Genomic DNA, 26,156 nt, shown 5'->3' with positions numbered 1-26,156 from the left:
CCTCACAGACACAAGGGCGTACTGCTCTAGAGAAACAGGACCCGAGTCCGAGACTCTTCAAGCTGAACGACCATCGAGTCCCTCCAACTCAAATGTCAGTTGTCAAAGCATCCCTGGGCCCCAGGGAACAGAGAACAAATAGTGTCTTACAAAAGGTTTCCAGTTATTCCTTTTGGGGAGAAGGTGGAGGGAGGCTATTCTTTTCTGAAATTTGATCCCTCCTTGGTATAAAATGTCCTCTTCCCCCGCATAAAGGCACCCATAGATAAAAACCCTCAGCTAGCTCCCTTGTTGACCTCCACGCCGTATTACTGGTAACCTAACTGCTAAGAACGCCTCATCCCTTCCCAACAGAGAGGAAGCGGGTTCTCTCGGTTTCAGAGAATTCCTGAAGGCTAGAAACAGGGCACTCGTGTGCCCTGGGAGCCAAGCAGACGCCAGGGTTGACAACTGTGGTTGGCATCCGGGCACCTGCATCCCATTCCGATCAGAATCCTCTCAGTGTCTCAGTTTCTTTACCTGCAAGATGGAAATAATCCGTTCCCTCTCTGCAGTTAGTGTGAGGTGAAATGCTGTGATAAGAAGGACCCAGCATGACCTCTGGCACACAGTAGGTGCTTCATAAATGGTGGCTGCTGTTGCCGAAGGAAGGCCGCCATGCCCCCTGCCTTGTGCCCTGTACTGCTCACAGTGCTTGTAACCAGGCCAACAGGGATGAGTGGCAGAGGACGAATCCTCAGAAAAAGCATTTGTGGTGTCCTGGTGCTCAGTGCTCTGAGGAGGACAAACTGCACTGCTTTGAAGTTTCAGCTCAGATCGGATTTGTCAGAAAGCTATCACAGCCTCTCTGGGTGAACGATATTGCCCGGGAGCTCGGAGGTGCTCGCGGGAACCCGCTGCGGTGCCCGCTCCATCTGACTCTGCACCTGTATTCTCCTTCGATGCATTTAGAAAAATGCCTATTGTCAAGCCAATTCCAGGGCAAAGCTCATGCCTTGTCAAGCGAAGAGCTACCGGCAAAACAATGAGACTCTGGCTTTTGTAGAGTCCCATGGGCGGTCTCCCCGCCAAGCTCCCAGGGGACTAAAAGCTGCTCTACTGATCCCTTCTCTGCAATCTTAGATTCCCCAAATGCTCTGAAAACCAAAAGTAGATCCCAAAGTCATTAGGGAGCAAAAGCTGGCTTGCACTGACATGGGGGCAATGCAGTCTTTAGTATCCCTCTTAGCAGGAAAATGCATGTGCTCTTGCAGAAACACCAACATGTCTGATGACAGCATTGCCCCCAGACTCAGGGGGGAGGTGTCACCTTCTGTACTAAATGCACCAGATTACTTCTAAAATTTGAAAAAAAAAATGTGATTGCAAACATATCTGGCCTAAAGTTTCCAGGTAAGGCGTGTGGACCTATAATTATCTGTAAGCCAGCGTTTCCTACACTTCAGGTGCCTAAGAATGATCTGGAAAGCTTATAATAGAGATTGCCAGACCCTCCATAGAGCTTCTGATCCAGTAGGTCTGGGGCCGGGCTGAAGATTTCTAATAAGCTCCCATGTGATGCTACTGGCCCAGGGACCGCACTGTGAGCAGCAAGATTCTAGAAGACTCACTCTGGCACCAGGAGCCTATCAGCTGCCACAGCAGAGTCCTGGGTTGGCCCGACCCCCGCCAGGCTCCAGTTAGTGTGGGACATACAGTGGGGGCCAGCGTCTGAACCAGTCTGTTTCTACAAGAGGTTCTGCTGGGCACAGGTAATAACGATCTGAGACCTTAGCTGCTACACATGAGAACTTCTCCCAGATCCCACTTAGCGCTGCTTACCCCACAAACGCTCTGAGGAGGCGCAAAGGGGCTTCTCACAGCAGGAACTAACCCCCCCCCCCAACCCCAAGTCACACGTTTGACCTGTAGCAGCTGCCGGCAACAAAAGAAGTTTTTAAAATTTGGCTATAAATATTTTAAAAGTGAAACAGTTCACACAAATGCCCAGATTTCCAGATTGCCTTAGGGAGGGAAACAAACAACAGAAGATCCAACCATTCTGAGAGCACATTTCCAACTATGTCTCTGGGAAGTGAAGAATATTCCCCAGTTGATTACGATGCCCCAAAAAGTGCGTCTGGGTGGCGAGAATTAACACTCTCTGAGTTTCCACTCCCCTGCAGGACCTGTCCGCTCTCGCCACGTGCGTGAGTGTGCAGCGTGTAAGGTGAAGGCTGACGGTCTTGCTTGATGAGATGCAGGGTTAAGCAACTCTAAGGGGCCTACCAGCCCTGGACTCCTGACTGCTGGCGGGGTTCTATTTACTACTCAGGCAGAGGTGTGCCTGGAGCGGAACAAGATCAGGAAAAAAGGCTGGACGGAAGGCAGGCGAGAGGGACCCCGCTGTTGTGCATCCGTGCCAAGTCCTGAGGCTCTGAATCGCCCTTTTCTTTTTTATAAATTGGGGACACACTTCATGATGCTAAATTCTGATCATGCAAATCAAAGCATTTTAAAACTAGGAAGTGCCAGAAGGGAGCAATGTTAATTAAAAAAAAAAAAAAAGTACCATTAAAAGCAGTATTTCAATTTTTTTTTTTTTAAATTTTGAGTCATCTCTCCACCGAATATGGGGCTCAAACTTACAAACCCAAGATCAAGAGTCTCACGCTCCCCTTGATGGAACGAGCACTGGGTGTTGCAGGCAAATGATGAACCACTAAATTCTACCCCTGAAACTAATAATTCAGTATATGTTACTGAAACTGAATTAAATAAAGAATTTTAAAAAATAGTTTTTGGAACCCAAGCCAGTGGGCCGTGGACCATGCAAGCAGGCTCACGGAGAGGTCACGTGTAGGTATCCCAGCCCTGGCTCTAGCGGAGGTCCCCCTGACGGGCGGTATCAACCACTAGACATGTGGTGATTCCAGCCCCCGTCCTCCTCCAAGCTCTCCCAGCTGACTGAGTGAAGCAGAGAGAGGCTGTCCTCCTGCGCCCTTCCCAAATTACACATTTATGAGCAAATTAAATGCTGTTATTGCTTGGGGGGAAAAAAAAGTCTCGTGCTCTACCGACAGAGCAAGAGCATTATTTTAATTTTTAAATATTTTTAATATTAACCTTATAATTTTTATTTTTAATTATTTAAAAATTTTATTTTTACATTTTAAAATTTATTTTAAACTTTTAAATTTACTTTTAAAATTTTAAGCCACTGGGTGGCTCAGGCAGTTCAGCAGCTGGCTCTTGATTTCGGCTCAGGTCATGATCTCAAGGTCTTGGGATAGAGCCCCATGTAGGGCTCCGTTCCCAGCGGGGAATCTGCTGGAGGGTGCTCTCTCTCCCTCTGCCTTTGCCCCTCCCCCCGTTCTCTCTCTCTCAAATAAATAAATCAATCTTAAATTTTTAAAAATTTTAAGGTATTAAAATTTTTATTTTAATACCTTAAACTATTTTTAAATATTTTAAAATTTAAAATTTTTATTTATTTATTTATTTATTTATTTTTAAAGATTTTATTTATTTGACAGAGAGAGAGACAGCCAGTGAGAGAGGGAACACAAGCAGGGGGAGCAGGAGAGGAAGAAGCAGGCTCATAGCAGAGGAGCCTGATGTGGGGCTCGATCCCACAACGCAGGAATCAGGCCCTGAGCCGAAGGCAGACGCTCAACCGCTGTGCCACCCAGGCGCCCCAAAATTTAAAATTTTTAATGAAAAAAAATCAGTGAAAGTATTTTAGGCTTAGAGAAGAGAGACCAGAGATGATCTGGAGCAGAAGTCAGCAAATTATGGGCACCGGCCCATCCTGGCCCACAGCCAGTTTTGGCACTGAAGTTTCTACTGGCAGGCCGGTCATGGTCATTCACTTGCAAATTGTCTACAGCTGATCTCATGCTGAAGGCAGGGTAGTTGTGACAGAGATTGCATAGCCCCCCAAAGAGAAAACACTTACTGGCTGGTCCTGAATAGAGGAAGTTTGCTAAGCCCTGGTCCAGATAACATACCTAGGATTTGAGACTCAGCAAGAGTGGGATGAGAGGTACGACTCATTCTGCATCTTACCCATTTGCTCTCCTATGACAGTTTGCAAGTTCTCGTCTTCCAGTTCACAAGCACTTCACTCAACACACCCTTATAAGACCCCTCTTTCTCCAAAACAGCATTCCTTCCATTCCCCCAGGTCCCTTGGACCAAATGTCCTCACCCGGTATTCCCATGTGATTGTGACTTTGAGGTGCTCACCTTTTTTGGTTCCCCACATCCAAATGAGTCTTTCCTCCCAGGGAGGCAGGACCCCAATTTCAACAAGGCTGTACGTGCTGCCCCAGGTGGCTCTGGGCACCTCGACTGGAATTACTTTCAGAGCCATATTCTTGAGAATCGTAGTGGAGAATCCTCACTTTCGTATTTGGGAAAACTGTCAAGAGTTTTGTGTGTTTCGTGAAACTGAACAAGACCTGCTTTCTTGTGGGTTAGCTTAGCTCTGAAGGCAGCTCCCAGAAAGAACGAAGCCAGGTACATTTTGAGCAGTGATGGTGCCGTGTGAAAAGCCTGCCAAGTCCACTTTAGTCTACAGCCCACAAATACACTATGCTTCAAATCTGGTTTATCAGTTATTTGGAACTGGATATTTTTCTGATATATTGGTTGAAAAGACACAAATAAAAAAGATTATCACTCTAAAGCTCTGTTTCATACACAGACACCCCAAGTGGGGGGGGGGTTCTCTTGTTTTTTAATCATGCAGCCACTTCAAACTCCCCAACAAGACTGCAAATGCTCCAAGGCCAGGGAGACCTCACCTTTAATCTCTGTGAGCTCCCCTGAGGGTGTTCACGATCAGTCTGCAAGATGACACTAAATGCCGGCTCCTCTTGGAAGAGTTCCCAGCTGTCCCAGCTAAGATGGTAACCTGCATCACACTTTGTACAGGGTACCATGATGGGTTGATCTCATGTGTTAACCTGACTGGGCCACAGGTGCACGATATTTGGTCAAACATTATTCTGGGTCTATCTATGAGGGTTTTTGGATGAGGCTAACATTGGAATCTATAGACTGAGTAAAGCAGACTGCCCTCTCTAACGTGGGTGGGCCTCATCCAATCAGTTGAAGAACTGAATAGAACAAGAAGGCTGAATGAGAGGGAACTGCTCCTGCCTGATTGCCTTGAGCTGGGACATCAGTCTTTTTTCCTGCCTTTGGGCTTGAACTAAGACATCAGGTCTTCTTGGGTCTCAAGCCTGGGGCCTTTCAGACTGGAACTTACAGCATCAGGTTCCCTGGTTCTCAGGCCTTTGGACTCAGCCTGGAACTACACCGTCAGTGTTTCTGGGGCTCCAGCTTGTGGACGGCAGATTTGGGGACTTCTCAGTTTCCACAATCACGTGAACCAATTCCTTCTAATAAATCTCTACACACACACACACACACACAGAGCCTACTGCCTATGCTTCTCTAGAGAACTCTAATATGGAACTTATATCGAGAGTGGGGTAGACAGATTTTGGAATCAGCAGTGGGGTGCTGCTGTAACAAAGGCCTAAAAATATAAACCTGGCTTTGGAACTGGATAATGAGTAGAGGCTGCAGAGCTCTGAAGAGCATACTAGAACCATGGATGCTGAAGGTGATTCCAGTGAGGACTTAGGGAGGTCGAGACAAAGCTTCCATCTTCTTAGAGAATGCAGAAATAACCACAGAATCTTAGTAAAAATATGCATGGTAAAGGCCACGGTGGAGAGATCTCAAATGGAAATGGGGAACATGTTTTTGGAAACTGGAGGAAAGGTGATCCTTGTCATAAAGTGGCAGAGAATTTAGCTGAACTGTTCTAGTGTTTTGTGGAAGATAGAGCTTGCCACCCAAACCCCGGCTATTTAAATGAGGAGATTTTTAAGCAAAGTGCTAAGGCAGCGGCTTCGTTCCTCCTGTTTTAGTAAAATGCACAAGGAGAGAGAAGAATTAAAGAAGAAATTATTAAGCAAAAAAGAAGAACTTGACGGTTTGGAAAATTCTCAGCCTAACCATATGGCAAAAAAAAAAGAAGCAGCAGAAGAAGAAAGCTTGGGGCACCCGGGTGGCACAGTTGGTTGAACATCCAACTCTTGGTTTCAGTTCAGGTTGTGATCTTGAGGTCATGGGATCGAGCCCCGTGTTGGGCTGTGCACTCAGCATGAATTCGGCTTGGGTCTCTCTCTCTCCCTCTCCCTCTGCTCCTCCCACCAACTCTCTCTCTCTCTCAAATAAATAAATACATCTATTTAAAAAAAAATAACTTGCTCTGAAGAGAACAGTACAGGTGTAGCCAAACAACCATTTGATGAAGAGGTCACGGGTGCAAACCACAGAGCTAACCGTGTGTCAGCGGAAGCCACAAACAGGTAAGGGATGGCACCCATGAGACGCTGCCAGTCTGAATGAAAACGGGTGGAGATGGGACCAAATAAAGGAGCGCTGTCGAACTTCTTGGAATCCATACGATAGAACCGCAGAGCCGTTTGGCTGTGAATCTGTGCCAATCTTCAAGAAAAACGAATGAATCACCCACAGGTTGATTCAGAGATCATCAGGCCCAGGGGGCAGGCTGCTTTCTCCTCAGTTTCTAAGGGTTGGGCTGCCTCTCGGGTTTCTGTGAGCCAGGATGTCCCCACCCAGTGCCTCAGGGGCAGAGTCACCCTGCAGATGCATGGGGGTGACAATGCTACCCCAATGGGCCTGGAGGACAGAGCACTGAACCAAAGAGGCTTATTCTGGACCCTTCAAATCCAATGGAACTTGCCTTGTGAGTTTTGGGCTTGCCTGGGACTCACTACCCCTTCCCTCTTCCTTATTTCTCCCTTTCGGAATGGGAACATCTGTCCCACCACTGCGGCTTGCAAGTACATAACTCGTCGGGTTTCCCAGGCTCCCAGCTGGACAGGCATCCTGCCCCAGGCTGAACTGTACCTCCAATCTCTCCACACTTGATTGGGAGGATACTTAAGTGAACTTTGGATCTTAGACATCGATGAGTTAAGACTTTTGGGGATGCTGAGATGGAATGAATGTAGTTTGCATGTTAGAAGGGCACGATTTGGGGCAGTCAGCAGCAGAATGTTATGGACTGAACGCCTGCGTCCCCCCAAGCGCACACACTGAAGCCCTAACTGACAAAGGGATGGTACGTGGAGATGAGGCGTTGGAGAGGTAATTAGGGTTCGATGAAATCATGAGGGCGGGATCCTCTTAACGGCGTCGGTTCCCTGACAAGCAGAGATGAAGGAGAGCTCGCGCTCTCTTTCTCTTCCATGCGAGGCCACGGCAAGACCGGAAGGGAGCTCTCACCAGTGACCAGCTCTACCGACATCTGATGCTAGACTTCCCGCCTCTGGAAGTGTGAGACATCAATTTCTGTCACTAAGCTACCCAGTCTATGGTATTTTGTTACGGCGCCGGAGCCGACCAAGGCAGGTACGTGTTCTTACCTATTTCACCCCCGACCGTGTGTTTCCCTTTAGCTTATCCCGCACCCAGCACGGTGCCTGCAGCCAGGACAGGCATCCAATCACCCTTGACCACTCCTGCTTCCGAATACGACGACACCTAGTTATTCTAACAGCAACTTCATTTTTCGTTCTCACTCCGCACACACTGTGCCTCCCGACATCAAAGAGCTCTGTGTGCAAAGGGCGAAGGTCGTGGCCCCAGGAGGGGTTTGAAGGAAGTGAGATCTGCTGAGGCTGGTGCCCCAAGGTACCTGTTTCCAGGTCACGGTGTTTATGGGGAACGAATGAAGAACTGAATTTCTCTTCATTCAGTCTTCTGAGAACTGGTTTGCTATTTTGCCTAAAAGAAATTCCTGGACCTTCCAACAGGCCCAGTTTCATATTCAGGAGTAAAACACCTGCTGTGTAGGGTTCTCCCTGGCTTTGTCCCTTGCTTTGCTGGCAGAGAGACAACCCTGAGTTGTTGGACTAAGGACTAAGAAGGACTAAGTTCCATCGAACTAGTGGGCAGTGGACAAGAAGACGACCCCGGGCTTCCTTACCACCGTGGTCCAGGGCACCTGGGGAATCCTGGTGTAGGTCATGGTTATGTAGATGATGAGGAAGAAGACGGTGAGGACCCAGTAAAATACGGCTACGAACATGACCCAGCCAAACGCAGGGACCCGGAAGTACTCGGTTCCGGCGATCAGCGTCCACACCAGCAGTCCCAGAACCTGTAAAATGGTACAGGCAGTGCAAAAGAAAAGGGAGACACATGGAGAAAGTAGAGAAGGAAGTGGAGAGAGAGAGAAAAAAATTATACAGAGTGTCGTTTACAGCATTTGTTCCTATTTACACACACACGTGACTTACGAATACAAACCAGGGGATGCAAACGCACATGCCCACAAATGCCAGGAAGGTACAATAAACGTACATGGTAGGCTGCGCAGAGACCAGAAACAAGAAAAACTGTGTCTATTGTAAGGGGCAGTCTCTACTCAGCACCAGCCCACTGCTGTGGGCCGATTTTTTTTTAAAGTAAACTCTACCCCCCCAATGTGGGGCTCCAACTCCTGACCCCAAGATCGAGAGTCCCATGCTCCACTGATTGGGCCAGGCAGGCTCCCCTGTTTGTATCAATTTTGCTAGTTCTTCCTTTTATTTTTTTTTCTCCCTCAAGAAAACACAGGAAGTCAAGTTTGTACATGATAATCTTGATTTTTATTTTTATTTATTTTTTTAGAAGATTTTATTTATTTATTTCTGTGTAAGAGAGAGAGAGGCAGGCACAGGGAAATGCAGGCTCCCTCCTGAGCAGGGAGCTGATGTGGGGCTCGATCCCAGGACCCTGGGATCATGACCTGAGCTGAAGGTAGACACTGAGTCGACTGAGCCACCCAGGCGCCCCATATAATCTTGACTTTTAAATGTGAGCACGAATAACGATTTTTAAAATACTACAAAGGGACAAACCACACACCGTGGCTGAATTTGCTCACAAGCTGATGCCTGTCAAGGAACAAGACCGTAGGTCCACGGAACTGACCTGCTCTCAAGGGATGAACCTCTGAGGATTCCCCACCTGCCGCCGCTGTCCCCCCTTGCAGACGGCAAATTACACGTGGCCTGAGAGAGCTTTTGGAAAACAGGACATGCAAGGGCCCAGTGCAGACACTGGCATTCAGCATGTTTTTTTTTTTAAAGATTTTATTTATTTATTTGACAGACAGAGAGAGACAGTGAAGAGGGAACACAAGCAGGGGGAGTGGGAGAGGGAGAAGCAGGCTTCCCGCCAAGCAGGGAGCCCGATGCGGGGCTCGACCCCAGGACCCTGGGATCATGACCGTGAGCAAAGGCAGACGCTTAACGGCTAAGCCGCCCAGGCGCCCCAGCATTCAGCATTTTAACATAAGCTGTACATTTATTCCAGCAAGAGCCATCCCAATCTTCAGTGCTGAGTAAGACCAAACCCAAAGCCAAATCAATGTCACCAACTGACTAGAGGAAGATTTCATCAAGGGAAAAGAAACTGATCCAAACTGGGCATCTTTAGTCCTGACCAAAGGCAGGCCAGAGCAAAGTATGCATCTCGAATTCCAGCACCTTCCAGGGACCAGGACTTTATTCCTAAGTCATGAAAAAGTTAGTATCCAAACCATAACCCCAGGAGCCCAGGGCAGGCTCTAGCTGTAAGACTCAGGACAAATTATTCCATTTTTGTTTTAGCTTTCTTTGTGGTATACGGAACAAAATACTACAGCAATTTGAATCACAAATCTAGGAAGACCGTTTTCAGTTGCTTAACCCTGGAGAGCACTAAACTCTGCCAGGCTTCCTGCTATCAGGCCCCAAGGACGGGTGGGCACACATTGAACAGACCCTGCTGTTCATAACTTCAAGTCTAGTGGGGGGAAATCTCTGAATAATTGTAATTGTGAAAAACGCTATGAAGGAAAATGAAGAGTGTGGTACGGGTGTATAACAGAGAGAGACAACCTTGTTGTAGGCATGGGAAGTGTCAGGGAAGGCCATGCTGAAGGATAGCCTGAAGACCCAGTAAGAGCTAGTGAGAGAGACGAGCAAGACGTCATGGGCAGAGGTCCGGAGTGGGGAAGGGTTTGCTGCCTTCCAGAACCTATAAGAACAAATACCAAGTTAGGACATTGGTACAAAATGTTAGAGAGGATGGGGCGGGTCAGATTATATGGGCCCAGGTGGCCTAAGAATTTTGTACCTTCTCCTAAGGGCAGTGACAGGGTTTGAGCAAGACAGTGATACGACCAGGGTAGGTTTTTAATACTGTCACCAGCTGGACCCCAAGACCTTACCTCTACTGCTTACCTGCTTGTACCCACTGACCTTTGTCCCACATTTTTCCTTAAGCTCTTCTTTCTAGCTTATCTCTTAACTCTGGCAAAAGATCTGAGGGGCATAACATCCTGTGATGAAAACGGAAACTACCCCTCAAGCAACAGCGACTGTCCAGACAAGAGTTCTGGTGGCCCAGAGCCCCCACATCGGTTTGAACTTAACCCCCACTCACGCCTCTGCAGACAGACCATGGAGTGACCTAGGGAACGACTGACAGTTACCTTTACTTCATTATAATACTACATTTCGGGGCACCTGGGTGGCTCAGTCGGTTAAGCATCTGCCTTCGGCTCAGGTCATGATTCCAGGGTGCTGGGATCGAGTCCCACATGGGGCTCTGTGCTCAGCGGGGAGTCTGCTTCTCCCTCTGCCCCTCTCCCCTGCTCATGCTCTCTCACGGCTCGCTCTCTCTCTCACAAAAATAAAAAAATTAAATCTTTAAAAAAAAGTCTCCACGCAAGCTCCAAGGAGCAGCCCCAGCCTCGTTTATATAACACAATGTTTGTTATATGGCAGGTTTAAGGTGCGTGCGCAGCCTTATACTCCCCTTTACGTGGAATGACAAGGCTCCCCTATCTAAATGTCCGTCCTAAGCCTAAATGAAAGGAACCCCTTCACCCTTGCTCAGGGAGTCACAGCTTTGGAAGTGATTCCGAGATCTCTTTATTCGCTGTGCGACCACTCCGCCTGGTCTGGTTTCCATCTGTGTCTCACCAAGGAGCGAACGCACATTAGTGTGGCTACGACCACTCTGGCTGCTTGGGGAGAATAGACATCTGGAGGGGAAGGGTGTGTGTGTGTGTGTGTGACGAGACAAGCTCACAGGCTGTCACAATAGTCCCAGTGGGAGAAGATGACGTATTGAAGACCAAGATGGTGGCAGCGAATATTGGGAAGTGAGGGAGTTCCAGACGTGCTTCCGAAGTGGCCGGGCCAGGACTTGAATAGATTTAGTAGGTTAGGATAGGTGGAAAGACACGCAGTCTCTGGAAAGATGTATGATGTGTATGAAGGCTGTCACTTCCTCACCTGAACAATGAAACAGGAACAGGCTGAGGGGCTGATCTTCACCACAGCTCCTGAGCTCTGTGTTCAACCTACCCAGTCTGAGGCGCCAGGGCCTCCAGAGAGGGATCAGAAGTGGACGCTGCAGGGATAAGACTGCGGGCCCCTCTTTAAGAAGGAAGACTTACTGGGAGATCAGGAAGCCCTCAGACAGGTTTCCAAGGGACACTGTACACTGCTCACCGAGAGACGCCCACCCCCCGCTACAGTTTGGATGCCGTGCTGGGGAGCACAGAACAGACTCTAAATGTTGCTGCTTCCCCTCTTTCGAGTTGAAAGTTGCTGTTCTTTTTACCTATTTGATATTGTATATGAATTCCATAGCAATGCTTAATGGAGATGTGTTTTTGTACTTACATTCGTGGCAGCAGAATTCATCAAAAGTGAAGAGGTACAAAATGAGACAGAATTCCAGAAAGTGCTAAGCCTCACACTAATGGGGTTTCGGGCCTGAATTCATCATAACTGACAGGGAATCTACACACATATATGTGATACTCATTGGCTCAGCGAGACTGGTAATAGATGTAATCCAGCACGGCGGGGTCTGAAATTACATCACGGGGGTCTTGATTCAAACTGGAAGGGTCAGAACGGCCCTTTGTTGATGACACACAGAGGAAACATAACTGTGTGAAGAAGCATGGCAAACAGGGTTAGGCTGTCTCCCCAGGGGAACGCTAGGGTTTAAGAGTCTCCAGCACGGGCTGGTGTCCAGCTAGACCGGCTCAGCTAACAGCTCTTGGCTCTGAATGCGAAAACGCTTTTCATTATTAAAGCAAGCAGGGTCCACTGTCTACAGACGCTTTGTCTAACGTGCTAGCAGAGGTCATCTTTTATACACAGGGACAGTAGCGTTAACTGAGCCAGCTCTCAAACAGCACAAATACCTGACCCATGACCTCACCAGCAGACACAGTTAAAAGTATGCCCCCATCAAGAAAAGGATTCTACCCAAGTGAATTTCCTAGGTAACAGAAATAAGAAGCAAGCCTTTTGTCTCCCACTGTAACGAATACTGATGAAAATCACTCTACAAAAATATTAGTCATCTCCTGCTGGGTGTGTGTGTGTGTTTAGGACGAGCTCTAGCTCTTTATTTGCTTAAGACAAACTCTAAATCTTTATTTGCTTAGACTACAAAAATACTGTTTGCTTTTTTTTTCAACTGATGAGCATTTTTTTAGGCTAAGACGTTTTTGAATGGTAAAGCTAAGACTTAAAAAAAATTCCCAAAGTAGAAATATAAATCAAAACCACAATGAGATACCACCTCACACCAGTCAGAATAGCTAAAATTAACAAGTCAGGAAACGACAGATGTTGGCGAGGATGTGGAGAAAGGGGAGCCCTCTCACACTGTTGGTGGGAATGCAAGCTGGCGCAGCCACTCTGGAGAACAGTATGGAGGTTCCTCAAAACGACAGAGCTACCCTATGACCTAGCGATTGCACTATTGGGTATTTACCCCAAAGATACAAAGGTAGTGATCCGAAGGGGGACCTGCACCCCGATGTTTACAGCAGCAATGTCCACAACAGCCAAACTGTGAAAAGAACCCAGATGTCCATCAAGAGATGAATGGATAAAGAAGATGTGATACACACACACACACACACACACACACACACACACACACACACACAGGAATATTATGCAGCCATAAAAAATGAAATCTTGCCATTTCCAACGATGTGGTTGGAACTAGAGGTTATTATGCTAAGTGAAGGAAGTCAGTCAAAGAAAGACAATTATCATATGATCTCACTGATATGTGGAATTTGAGAAACAAGGCAGAGGATCATAGGGGAAGAGAGGAAAAAATGAAACAAGACGAAACCAGATGGGGAGACAAACCATAAGAGACTCTAAATCTCAGGAAACAAACTGAGGGTTGCTGGAATGAAGGGGGTGTGGGAGGGACGGGGTGGCTGGGTGATGGACATTGGGGAGGGCATGTGTTGTGGGGAGCGCTGTGTGTTGTCTAAGACTGATGAATCACAGACCTGTACCCCTGCAACAAATAATATATGTTAATAATTAAAAAATAAACTGGGTGATCTGTAAAGGAAAAAAAAGTAAATTTAATACGAAGCACCAAAAAAAAAAAAAAAAAAAGGCAATTTGGCCTCCAAAGAAATACATACATATAGTATAATCTAATTCCAAAACATTTATTTAAAATAAACTTCATCAAAACCTTAAAAAAAATTCCCAAAGTGATAAATGCAGGTAAAAATAAACACAGAAATATAGAAGGTATATATAAAATATACAAAGAAGCAACAACCCCTACCCACCAGTTGTAAATTCTCAAGAGAAACCAATATAAAAATTTTAAATCCACCTTTCCTAACTTCTTTCCCTTGCATCTGTAACTACCACCTATACATCCTTTTCTTTCTCTCTTGAAAATATGGGTCATGCTGTACATGGTGCTTCTCTGGCTTCTCTCCGTGAACAATACCATGGGGGGACCTCCTTTCACGTGACTACATACCGGTAGGTCTACGCCAATTTTGACAGTTGCCCAGTTTTCTATAATTCATGTAACCAGTTCCCGATTGAGACAAACTTAAGTTGTCTCCTTTATGCTTGTAGAAAAATGCCCAGGGAACATTCTTATAATATATACCTGAATTCCAGGATGGATTCAGAGAGGCGGAATTTCTAGGCTATTTTAAATGTTAGCGGTACTGTCAAATCACTCATCAAAGCCTTGTACTAATTGTACTTGTACTAAAGCATGCTTTTCCCTTCGACCCTGAGTTCCCATGTTTTAAATCATTTCAAACCCAATTTAAAAGAAAGAGAGAGATTTCTGGGGTGCCTGGGTGGCTCAGTCGTTAAGCGTCTGCCTTCGGCTCAGGGTGTGATCCCAGAATCCTGGGATCGAGCCCCGCATTGGGCTCCTCCACTGGGAGCCTGCGTCTTCCTCTCCCACTCCTCCTGCCTGTGTTCCCTCTCTCGCTGGCTGTTTCTCTCTCTGTCAAATAAATAAATAAAATCTTAAAAAAAAAAAAAAAGATTTTGGGGCACCTGTCTGGCTCAGTCAGTGGAACATGAGACTGTTGATCTCGGGGTGGTGAGTTTGAGCCCCACGCTGGGTGTAGAGATGACTTAAAAATAAAATTAAAAAAAAAAAAACGGAGAGAGGTCTCACGTTTTACCTTGCCCTGCTTTACTGAACTGATTGCAGCATAGAGGAAAATGTACAAATCCGCAATGAACAACTCGATGAATTTTCACAAACCGCACAAACCTGTATAACCAGCATCCCCATGGGGAAAAGGAACGTGACCAGTGCCTGGAGGCTCCATTCTCACTTCTAGTTACTCCTTCCCACCTCTAAGGGTACTCATCGCCCTGCTTCCTATCCCTCTAGATCAGTGATGCTTGTTTTTGAAATTCATCTACATGGAATCCTACAGTATGTATTCTTGCGTTTGGTTTCTTTCACTCAGCACGGTTCCGATTCAAGCACAACACTGACTGTCGTTCGTTCATTCTCCTGGCTACTCGGAATCACCTGCCTGGCTGGCTACACCACGAGGGTTGGGTCCCGCTCTCCGAGCTTTTTCAGTAGGTCTGCAAGTCCCCATGGGGCACTGATGCTATTGGTCTGGAGACCACACCTTAAAAATACGGATGTATTTTTGTTTCAGTTTACATTTTCCTGGTTAGTTGGGAGGATGATACAGCACCCTTTCAAACGCTTACTAGCCACCTCGAGTTCCTTCCTTATTTATTGATATGTTTAAAAAAAATTATTTTCTTCCTGATTTGTAAAGGTCTTTACAGAAGAAGCATGGTAACCAACTACATATGTGGCAATAGTTTTCCCATCCAGGTTTGTTTTTAACTGTTTTTTACCAGAGTCTTTGGTCCTATGGAAGTTTTAAACTTTTACGTAGTTCATTGGTCCCCCTTTAAGCCTTCTTCTGTTCCCACCTGCTTAGGAAGGTCTTCCTCAACACAGGGTTATGGAAATATTCTCCTATATTTTCTTACAGCTTGTATATAGGTTTAGGTCTTCAATCCAACTAGAACTGCATTCTATATATGGGGCGAGGAAAGGCCAATTTTATTTTATTTTTTCTAGCAGATAGTCAATTGATCTGTTATTGAATATTGGTGACTTTTCATATTATCGGGTCAGTTTCTGGAATCTTTATTCTACTCCGCCCATCTGTGTGACGGCTGTACCACGGCCAGCCACTGTGGCTTCGGCATGTATTCTAGGCTTCTGGATAAAGATGTCAAATTGAACACATGATTCTAATTTTGCTCCTTCCCCAAACCCTTCTAAAATTATCACGAGAATGGGATGAATAGGAAAGGAGACAAAAGCGACACAGTGTTAGAATCTTGGAACACATATGGATGACGGATAACGGACTTGGCTACTGTGAGAAGGCTGGAGTCTAACTAAGCTGGTTGACGGGGAAAGTAAAGAACCAAACCACGCTTGCTGCAAAGTCTGAAAAGACCCAGGCACCTCTGGGACTGGGACAGGGACTGAGAGAGAAGGGGGGGATGGCTAAAGTAAGGAGGATTTTCGGAAAGCTGTTTGAAAGTAGCTATGTCTTAGATCACTTGAAAAAAAGGGAAGGGGCACCTGGCTGGCTTGGTCAGTGGAACAGGTGACTCTTGATCTTGGGGTCATGAGGTTGAGAGGCAAATTGGGCACAGAGGGAAGAAAAGAAAGAAAGAAAGAAAGAAAGAAAGAAAGAAAGAAAGGAAGAAAGAAAGAAAGAAAGAAAGAAAGAAAGAAAGAAAGAAAGAAAGAGAAAGAAAGGAGAGAGGGAGGAAGGGAGGGAGGGGAGAGAGAGGGCGAGAGAGAAGGGGGGAGGGAGGGCAAGAAAGCAAGAAAGAAGGCATGGCTTAAACTTCCGCTCTACTCTAAGCAACCAGGTGATTGCCCCACCTCTGTCATTGGTCTGCAAGTTTATTCTCTAAGTAGGAAATTCTCAACCTCAGTCCTGTTGACTCCGGAGGTCAACAATTCTTGTTGCGGAGGGCTGCCCTGTGCAAGATATTTAGAAGCATCCCTGGCTTCTACCTGCTAGATGCCAGCAGCAAGCTTCCCCCTCCCTCTTAATGACAATCAAAAATGTTTCCAGAAGTTGCCAAGTGTCTCCTGGGGGCAAAATCACCCTTGACTGAGAACCACTCTAAAGAAAGTAAAACAAAAAATAAGTGGTCTTGGGATTGAAGGGCACAGTTGAAGGTTTGAGTATGGTGCTGAAAACAGTAGACTTAAATGACCCTGTAGCGTGAAGACTTCCCCATTCATCTAATCCCTAACCTTTCCCCTCCATTGGGTTCTTAGGGCACTGGCAGCCAAACCTTCACTCGCACAAGAGAAAAGACCTTGGGGATTCACCAACACGCAGCTTGGCCAGGTCAATCCACAACGGAGTTCAAAGTTGGTAAGCAGCATCTACGTGCCTAGAGCATCCGGACAGCTTTGCACTTTTAAAATGCAGGCAGACAACTAAGGTGACCAGATCTATGATGATAAAAAAGCCCATATAACCGGGTAGAGAGCTGAGACCAAAAAACAAACTGGAAGAAAGTAACTTTGAAGAGGGAGAAAAAAAAGATCTGTATCCTCAGGGAAAAAAAGATATTACAGTAGTGAACCAGAAACAGGTTACGGGAAGGACACTAATAGTCCTTTAGGAACAAAATTCGCTTTTGAAATTACAAATAGGCTAGTAGAAATTAAAAACTCCATGAAAGTGTTACATGATAAAATTGAGAAAACCTCCTAGAAAAGATAGCAAGAAGACAAAAAGATAAAAAGAAAAAAAAAACGGGAAAAGAGGACAATTAGAGGACAGGTTCAGGAGGTCAACTATCCTAATGATACATTCCAGGAATAGAGACTGGAGACAAAGGAGGGAAAGAAATTAACTACAAAATAACTCAAGAAACCTCAGGATTTAAGGACATGAATTTCTACATAAAAGGGCTCCCCTGAGAAGCCAGCACAATGGATGAAAATAGACACAAATAGAAAAGGTACATCATGAACTTTCAGGATATCAGGTACAAAGAAAGGATTTTTTAAACGACCAAAGAACAAACAGGTCACTTACACACCGGGATAGGATCAGAAACAAGAATAGCCTTTTTATTTTATTTCATTTTTTTTTAAAGAATAGCTTTTAAACTTTACTAAAAGCAATAGGATATTAGAAGACACAGGCAAATACTTTCCTAACCCAGAAATTACCCAGGAAAATTATCAATGAAGAGCAAGAGGAGAATACATTTTTTTCCCCCAGACATGCAATGTTGGCTATGACTCACCGAAATGAGGGCACAAACTCTAAAAAAGGAAACATGGTCTAGACCGACCTGTAGACTTAGAGTTACACAGGAGGGGAGGTGAGGGCAATCCCCAAGGGGAGGAGAATCAAACAGGACAGGTGCCCGGGCCAGACTGGGACGGTGACTCAGAAGACAGGCACTGCAAAGGCCATCACCACCTGCCTTGTGTGGCTTTACTTTTCTTTTAACCTGGTGAGGCGGTTAGGAAGCTGGCTCCACCAAAATGAGGGAAGAAACTAAGAAAGGGGAAGATAAGGGATCCAGGAAACAAAAAATTCAGCCCAACACAAAGGTAGAGGGAATTCCAAAGCGAAGGCAGGTCCCCAGGAGAAATTCATCCAGGATAAAAATTACACCGTGATGATCTGATGTGACTGCCCTTGTGGGAAACCTTCCTGAGAGGCTATTAGAGGAAAAAAGTGAGACAAATTAGCTACAAAAAAACCCCTACGCAAATAGAAACAGCAATAGAAACAACAGTACTGTTATTAACGTTGGTAAAAACCAAAAGAAACTACAACAGTGGTTTGTAGTTAGGTGTTCAGTACAACACTCCACCCTAAATAATATTTGCATGGAGATAACAATAAACACGAAACATTGACTTTAATGAATTATAACACGGAGAAGGGAAACAACAGGAGAGGTGCTCTGGACTGAATTGTGTCCCGCCCCCCTCCCCCAAATTCATATGTCGAAGGCCTGCCCCCTCCCATGTGATGGTATTTGGAGGTGGGGCCATTAAGAGGTACTTAAGTTTAGGTAAGGTTATGAGGGCAGGGCCCTCATGATGGGATCAGTGCCTATAAGAAAAGGTACCAGAAAGCACCCCGGACCCCACCCCGCCCCTGTACATGCACTGAAGAAAAGTCATGTAAGGTCCAGCAAGAAGGCAGCTGTCTGCAACCCAAGGAGAAAGGTCTCACCAGATACCAACCCCGCGGGCACCATGATCGTGGACTTCCAGTATCCACAACTGTGAGTAGAAGCTATCCAGTCTATGGTCTATTGTTATGGCGGCCCAAGAGAAGGCAGAAGGTAACAGGAAGTTACTAGTTAACATGTGAAATTGAGTTGGAAGATGGCACTGCTCACATTATTTGTAACTATGGATATGGGTAAAGCCAGAGGTATCCTAAGTGGCTGTCTCTGGGGAGAGAGACCCTGGAGTCAGGAGGGATGGGGGTGAGGTTTGTTGTAAGCCCTTCAGTTCTGATCTCAATTGATTCCCCAGAATTTTCTGGCTAAGCCAGCTACAATAACAGTTTGATGCTTTCCAATATTTACACGACTTGTTTCTCTTGTGTTGCATTAACTTGAATCTCCAGAGCCATTTTCCACCACATGACGGTGACCATCCCTTTTATTCTACTTTATCGTTCACTGGATGTTTACATTTGTATGAGGTCTGTTGTTGACAGTGGATGGATACTCTTTGTCAAGCTAAAGATTTTCATTTTTTAGTGAACTAAGTACGGTTTCTTCTCCAACCTCCCCCATGAACGATAGGGTAAAGAGCTCAACGGAGTTCAACGGATTTTTGTATCTCCCTTTTACAATTGAGTATTCCTAACACAGCAAAACCTTTTGATGACCCAGGGTCATTAAGAACATGGAATATTTCAATTACTGCCTTGTGCTTTGGCACGAGATTGCTTGCCTCGACTCTGAACGGTACCAGATATCTGTGTGTGTGTATGTTGTATGTGTGCGAATTGAAATCATCAATGGTCACCTCCTGAGGATCTCAGGGAGCTGAGTCCAACAGCCCTCCTCCGCCCCTCGTGTATACACGCCCACACATACCTTTATCCGAATATCCTGCAAACTAAGAAAACAGATGCTTTAGACTTTTAAAAATCACGCTGAAAGACAAAATAAGTGTGCCTGTGAGCCTTCTCCTGTGAAGTCAAGTCTACGAAAGCCTGTGAACTTTGGGACAGCCATTCTGCTGGTCAGAGGAATTACCTGGTGGCGACATTAAGGGCTCTCATTTATTCGAATACCCACGGAGCATCGATGATGAGCCGGGAGTTTCTCTGGCGTTACTGGTGGGGCAGGAAATGCTACCGCGATGGCGCACAGGTTGGCTGATTTATTTCTGTGTTTAGTCTTGACTGGTACAAGCACCATCACAGCATCTGTACGTCAGCCTTGAAGACAGATAGGTGACTTCTGATGATGAACGAGGCTGCCCCAGGAGCAAGGTGCCGGCTGCGGCACCTTGTTCCAGGTGTGAGCTCAGCACACCTCTGCTCTACCTCCCTGCGCTATCAATCATTCACCATATGAATTCCTTGCAATGAAGCGGCACTGGAAATCAGCTCTTGCAGATCTACCCGCGGTCCTCGGAGTAGGTACATCCGGGGGTATTTAACTATCAACTGTGTGAGTCCCATAAAAGGAAGGAGGCTGATACGACAATGCCAAAGCATAAGGACCCAACCACGCCTGCACGGTCAGAGGGAATCTGACATTTGATCAGTGAATGGGAGCTAGCCAGGCAAAATGTGCTAGGTAGAGGGAATGCTCAAAACTGAGACAGATACCCCCGCTGGCCTGGTGCCCTGAGTCTCCCGGAGGGTCTGTCCTGATACAGGCACATCAGCGGGACATCCAGTTCCAGAGGAGGCTGACCCAGGGCCCAGCACTTGGGTATCAGTCTCCAGACGGCACCTGTTCTCAAAGTCAAGGCTCATTCCCTGGTGGTCTGAGGGCCAAAGAATGTTAGTGCTGGAAGAGAAGTTTAGGAGATGCTCAGAAGCGACGAGCTTACGATCACAGAGCTAGTCAGTGGTCAAAGCAGAAGCAGCATCGAGCTGTGACTTCCAGTCTGGTGATGCTTTAATTCATACTGTAAGGTCTTGATTTCTCATTCTCCCATTTCTTCCTTCTCCTTCCCCACTGTCGGAGTGACGCTACCACTCACGGTAATTCAGACTGAGAGGCAGAGCACACTCAGTGAGGAAATCATGTACTCTGGGGTCCGCTCCCTGCCCTTGGGCAGGTTACTAACTGACATGGAGAACCAAGGCAAAGAAAAAAAGTAATAAATTTCCTTACAACTTATAGTCCATTGACAAGTCCTTGAGATAGGCAGAGTGACCTTCCTTTAGGGGCTCAACTGCCTCGATGTTGATACTTTGCTAAGGGCAAAAGGCAATGTTAGCTTAACTTTAGCCTGACTTCCAGGACCCTGTAAGTCTTCTTTAACATATAAAAATTCCTTTGGGAAACTTCATCTCCACCCCCCCGCAAGATATATGTTAGCAATCATCCCCCAAGCATATGACCCACTGATACACATCTGAAGGGTCTCATGACTAAGGTTTTACTAGTAGTAAATGACCTTTTCCTAGTAACAGCTAGCCCCTCAAGGTCCTAGAAACCTTGTTTCCAAATTCCTTAGAGACTTACACTATCCCTGATCCCCTCCCAACTTGAAAGTATATAATCAGTCACTCCTCACAACCCCAGTGCAGCTCTTTCTGTCCACGGGTCCTGTCCCCATGCTTTAATAAAACCATTCTTTTTGCACTGAAGACTCCTCAAGAATTCTTTCTTGACCATTCATTCCAAACCCCAACATTTTCACATCACTAACCAGAGCCTCAGTTTTCTAATCTGTAAAATGGGGATACCGAAACATGCCTCGAAAAGTGTGGGAAGACAAAACATTTAAGTAATATACACGCAACAGTGCTTGGTACAAGCTAGGTGCTGTGTCTGTTGTTACTATTATGCTAGTATTATTAGCAGATTTACAAAGACTCAGGAACGCCTCCTCTCTTCCTTTCTTAGGTAAAAAGCAGCCTTTTCTCTGTAATTCAAGATCTTTACACTTGCATGGAGTCAAGGAGCCATATCTATTTCCAGCTTCCTGATGTATGGCTTGAACTGGAGGGCTCTCCTGTAAGCATGAATATGAACAAGATGGCAGGCAAAGCGGACTGGGGGTGTCTGACCCTCAAGCTCTGTCCTCCCTGTCTAGTATGGACACTTTCAATGTCACCATTACTGTGTCCTCTGCTCCTGTTCGGTTAAATGGTATGATGCCATGGCCATCTGGCCTGGTAGAAAGATTGAGGCTTTGAATTCTTACCAGCTGTGTGACTGGGCAAATTAATTTATTTACCCAATATTTATTGAGCAGCTACTCTACGCCCAGGCTCCAGGTCCCAGCAATAGTATACCTACTACAGAGTAAAGAAGTATTGCTCATGCCTTAGGTCATTTAACCCACATGATAACTAACATAACTGCCATCATGACCATTCTACCATTTTATGGGGACACTGAGGCACGGTATTTTAAATAATAGTCCAAACTTTTAACGATATTGCTGTACAACACCCATATCGTGCCCAAACCACTGAACTGATCGGTGTCTCGGTTTCTCCATCTGTAGTAGGGGGATGATACGTGTTTTCTACATGATAAGACAATCTGCTCTATCAAGGACGCTACTATTGTGATTAATAACGGCAGAAACAGTGGTTTGGCCGACCACAAACCTGCCCAGGAGGAACAGCCACCTGCAGGACTGAAGAGGCTGGTGTCGGAGACAGAGAAGCTCGCTCCCGGGCTGTGTACTTGCTGTGTTAGGGATGCAGCGTTACCCAGAATGTCACCAGCCAGCCCCTCCCAAGTCCAAGTCTCTGGGCAGAAATAGGTTCTGGTAAAATGAGCAGATGCCTTGATGCAAACCCCCTGCTTCAGCAACACCAGCTTCCCGGCAGCTGCCCGCTAAGGCGGGGGCCCCTGGGGAGCGCCATCTTGAGACTGGCATGGAGCTGATCATGACCAGGCCTTTTTATCTATTAGACTCACATGTGACACCTTGGTTCATTTTAAAGAGGGACAAGTAGAAGGAAAATAGGGATGGCAGCGAATCCTACTTGCTCTGATGGTTTAAAACCCCGATTCAGAGAGTGTGCTTTTAACTCGATGAATTCCAAGAAATCATGGAAGAAAGTTGCTACATTACAGAGGTTGACAGAAGAGCCAGCTTGGGTCAGCAAATGTGCTCTGAGCACCCATTACATGCCAGACCCAGGGCTGGGTGGAGGGTCCAGGGGTGGCCTAGGCACGCAATTGCTGCATCTGAGGAATTTACCGTCTAGCGTGAGACAAACACAATTCAGTTCACTCTTCTTCACCAGGATGTTGAGAACTATGGCCTGTGGCCGCCTGCAGCCCACCGCCTGTAGATGCTGCCCTGAACACAGCCGTGCTCATTAACCTACGTGTTGCCTACGGCTGTTTTCATGCTATCGTGGCAGAGTACCACATGTGGCCTTGGCTGCAAAGCCTAACGAGTTCACTATCTGGCCTTTTATAGAAAAAAATTAGCCACTCCTGTTGACCAGCACCCACGCCACCCTTTGCCCAAGAAATACACACACATACCTATGTACACATGTACTTCGTATATTTGGTTCCTGCATTGTTTCAAATAAACCAGACTGTTAATCCACTGAGCCAGAAGAGACGAAAGGATAAAAGCCTGTACCCCTTTCCCGCACCATCAAAGAATGATGCTGCCCTCAAGCTGACTGCTGCCTACGCCTGCCGAGTATTTTCTTTTCTTTTCTTTTTAATGATAATTTTTTATTATGTTATGTTAGTCACCATACAGTACATCCCTAGTTTTTGATGTAATGTTCCATGATTCATTACTTGTGTGTAACACCCAGTGCACCATGCAATACGTGCCCTCCTTAATACCCATCACCGGCCTATTTTCTTTATAGAGTCAAAGGGATCTCGAAGCCAGTCATCTCCACGCCCCTTCCAGATGATAATGTAGCTCTTCTGTTCAGCAAGCATGTGACCTTCTCCATTTACCCACTAGAGGGTGGCCAAGCACTGCTTGTGAAAGATGAAGGCGCTAAGATGCCCGTTCCATGGAGAGACATCGGAGTTTACCATCTGTCTGCATGAGTTCCTATACTCACAGCACATTGCACAGAGGTGGCGGGACGTGGAAGATTAAACTTGGTCTGGGACACACGCATTAGAACCAGACGTTGCCTGGAAACAGATCTGACAAGAAACGTAGCCAGCCGAATGGATAGGATTAATTAGTAGAAAGACACAGAAGGACAAATTGAATCCACCAGTTCACGGCCTTCTTTGTGTCCCCCTGTGAGGTTTTAAACGTGTGTTTAATACTCTACAGGAGGGACTGTGGAGAGTATGTGCAGCCAAGGGGCCTCGGACTCTGCCTCTTTCTCCAGCAAGAAACTTGGCCTCTCTGAGCCTCTTCTTTCCAATCTGGGAAATGGGAAGATTGGGGTAAGAAAAGCAGTTTTCCAATGGGAGTGGGGAGGCCAGCACAAGGGAGGAGCATATCTGAATCACCTGGGGGATTTCAGAGCATGTGGTCTTCTTCCTATTTTCACATATGCCATCAGAGTGGGTGTCTCCCTCTGGCCCTCCTTGACCCCTCCTCAAGCACCCCTGGGGTGCTCCAGAGCAAATCAAAGCTTGAGACTTAGGTGTGGCGAAGAATTTGTGACTTGACCTTGCTCTTGCTTAGGACTTCAGTCTATGATCAACTGGACCTGCCTGGAGACAATACAGCCGGAGACAAATACCTCAGGACCCCAATATTCCCAGCAGGCAATGGAATGGAAATCTGCATACTGGGCTGGTTTTAAAGTACACCCACCAATTCTTTGACACAGCCCTTGAGTGTAGGCTCCTCTTGAATGTAGTGACTTGCTTCTGATGATCAAAGCATGGCAGACGTGATGCTATGTGACTTGGGAGCCTAAGTGATCAGCTCTCCCCCTGCTGTCTCAATCTCGGACGGTGTGCTCCACAGAAGTTAGAGGTCATGTCAGGAGAACACTCAGGCAGCCTTGTAGGGAGGCCCATGTGGAGAGAGGCTGAGGCCTCCCATCAACAGCCAGCATCTACCTGCCCACCAGGTGAGTGAGTCACCTTGGAAATGGATCCTCCAGGCCCAATCAAGCCTTCAAAGACTGCAGCCCTAGATGACATCTGATGGAGCCTCAGGAAACCACCTGAGCCTGAATGGCCTGGCCACGTTGATCTCGAATTCCTGACCCAAAATAAAATGTGAGGGGCGCCTGGGTGGCACAGCGGTTAAGCGTCTGCCTTCGGCTCAGGGTGTGATCCCGGCGTTCCGGGATCGAGCCCCACATCAGGCTCCTCTGCTATGAGCCTGCTTCTTCCTCTCCCACTCCCCCTGCTTGTGTTCCCTCTCTCGCTGGCTGTCTCTATCTCTGTCAAATAAATAAATAAAATCTTTAAAAAAAAAAAAAAAACAAAATAAAATGTGAGCCATAATAAATGTTCACTGCTCTTTGAAGCTAAGTTTGGGGGTGACTGTTACATGGTAATGGATGATTAATACACCATGTTCCATCCAATTTGGGCTCATACACAAGAGGCAGTGCGGTAGGCAGAAAGGACAGAAGACTTAAGTTTGTCACTAACTTGTGGTGCAAGCACAGGCAAGCCACTTCTCCTCTGGGCCTCAGTGTGTACCTCCGTAGGATGGGTACAGCACCAGCAAAGTTGCTGCAGGGTCTCGCGATGTTTTGTGATGTGCAAAGATCTAGGTGAACAGCGGTGACTACTGTTCTCATGGGTTTTCTTGCAGGAAATGTGACTTCACGCTCAGCATCACTGGCAACCTGACAGTGAGGGACCTAGAGAGCACCTCGCCAGTGAAAGCAGCAGGGATGGGGGGTCCTGGCCCGTAATCAGAACCACCGGGCTCAGGGTGCTGAGGAACTGCTTAAACAGGAGTTGGCAGACTTCTTCTGTAAAGGACCGAACAGTAAATATTTTTGGCTTTGTGGGCCATATGGTCTCTGTCCCCTCAGTCCAATCCTGCCACTGTAGCACGAAAGCCACCATAGACGATATGCAAATGGCTGGGAGTAACTGTATCACTCAAACTGTATTTACAAAAACAGGTGGCAGGCTGGATTTGGTGGGCAGGCTATCATTTGCCAACCCCTGCCCTCGAGCCTTAATTCACCAAGTGTGTGGTCCCCACAGCGGCAGGATCAGCATCGCCAGGAACTTGCCAGAAATGCCGACACTCAGGCCCAGCCAGCTCTGCTGAATCAGCCTTCGTGGGGAAGGGCCCAGCGACGGGTTTTCACAAGCCCCGCTGCAGCTCAAGTTTGAGAAGCCCCACCTCCCACCCCTCCTTCCTACCTGGAGCCCCAGGCACCAGGGACTTCAGAGGAATCTTGGATGGCAGTGACCCGATCAAAGATCTTTTCAGGTCTCACAAAGAACACACGGCATCTCAGTATTCTCCACGAATCACTGAAAAACATTTCGTTGGGTCCTAGGTCACTGAAAAGCAAGGCAACAGCCAGTCCTAGCCAAACAGCCTAGAATCTTCAAGGAGCCAGCACACGTTGTGGGGTAGGGACA

At 46.6% G+C, this 26,156-nt stretch overlaps 1 protein-coding gene and 1 long non-coding RNA gene across 3 annotated transcripts in view; both read right to left on the bottom strand.

The window, feature by feature from the left end:
* Positions 1–26,156, bottom strand: part of CMTM8 (CKLF like MARVEL transmembrane domain containing 8) — a 114,563-nt gene that overhangs the window by 14,698 nt on the left and 73,709 nt on the right. For both annotated transcript variants that reach the window (XR_008960649.1, XM_026496848.4), the window contains exon 2: positions 8,015–8,188. Coding sequence is in view for 1 of the 2 variants with exons in the window: in XM_026496848.4 (XP_026352633.1) it covers positions 8,015–8,188 (174 nt within the window). In the remaining variant the exon portion in view is untranslated. The remainder of the gene's footprint in view (positions 1–8,014; positions 8,189–26,156) is intronic.
* LOC130544404 (uncharacterized) overlaps positions 17,508–26,156 on the bottom strand; it is a 30,832-nt gene continuing 22,183 nt past the window's right edge. The window contains exon 2 of the long non-coding RNA XR_008960652.1: positions 17,508–26,045. This is a non-coding gene — a long non-coding RNA (uncharacterized LOC130544404). The remainder of the gene's footprint in view (positions 26,046–26,156) is intronic.

Source organism: Ursus arctos, unplaced genomic scaffold, assembly GCF_023065955.2.
Source record: "Ursus arctos isolate Adak ecotype North America unplaced genomic scaffold, UrsArc2.0 scaffold_20, whole genome shotgun sequence".
NCBI classification, from domain to species: Eukaryota; Metazoa; Chordata; class Mammalia; order Carnivora; family Ursidae; genus Ursus; species Ursus arctos.
This window is presented reverse-complemented; position numbering and strand designations above follow the sequence as displayed.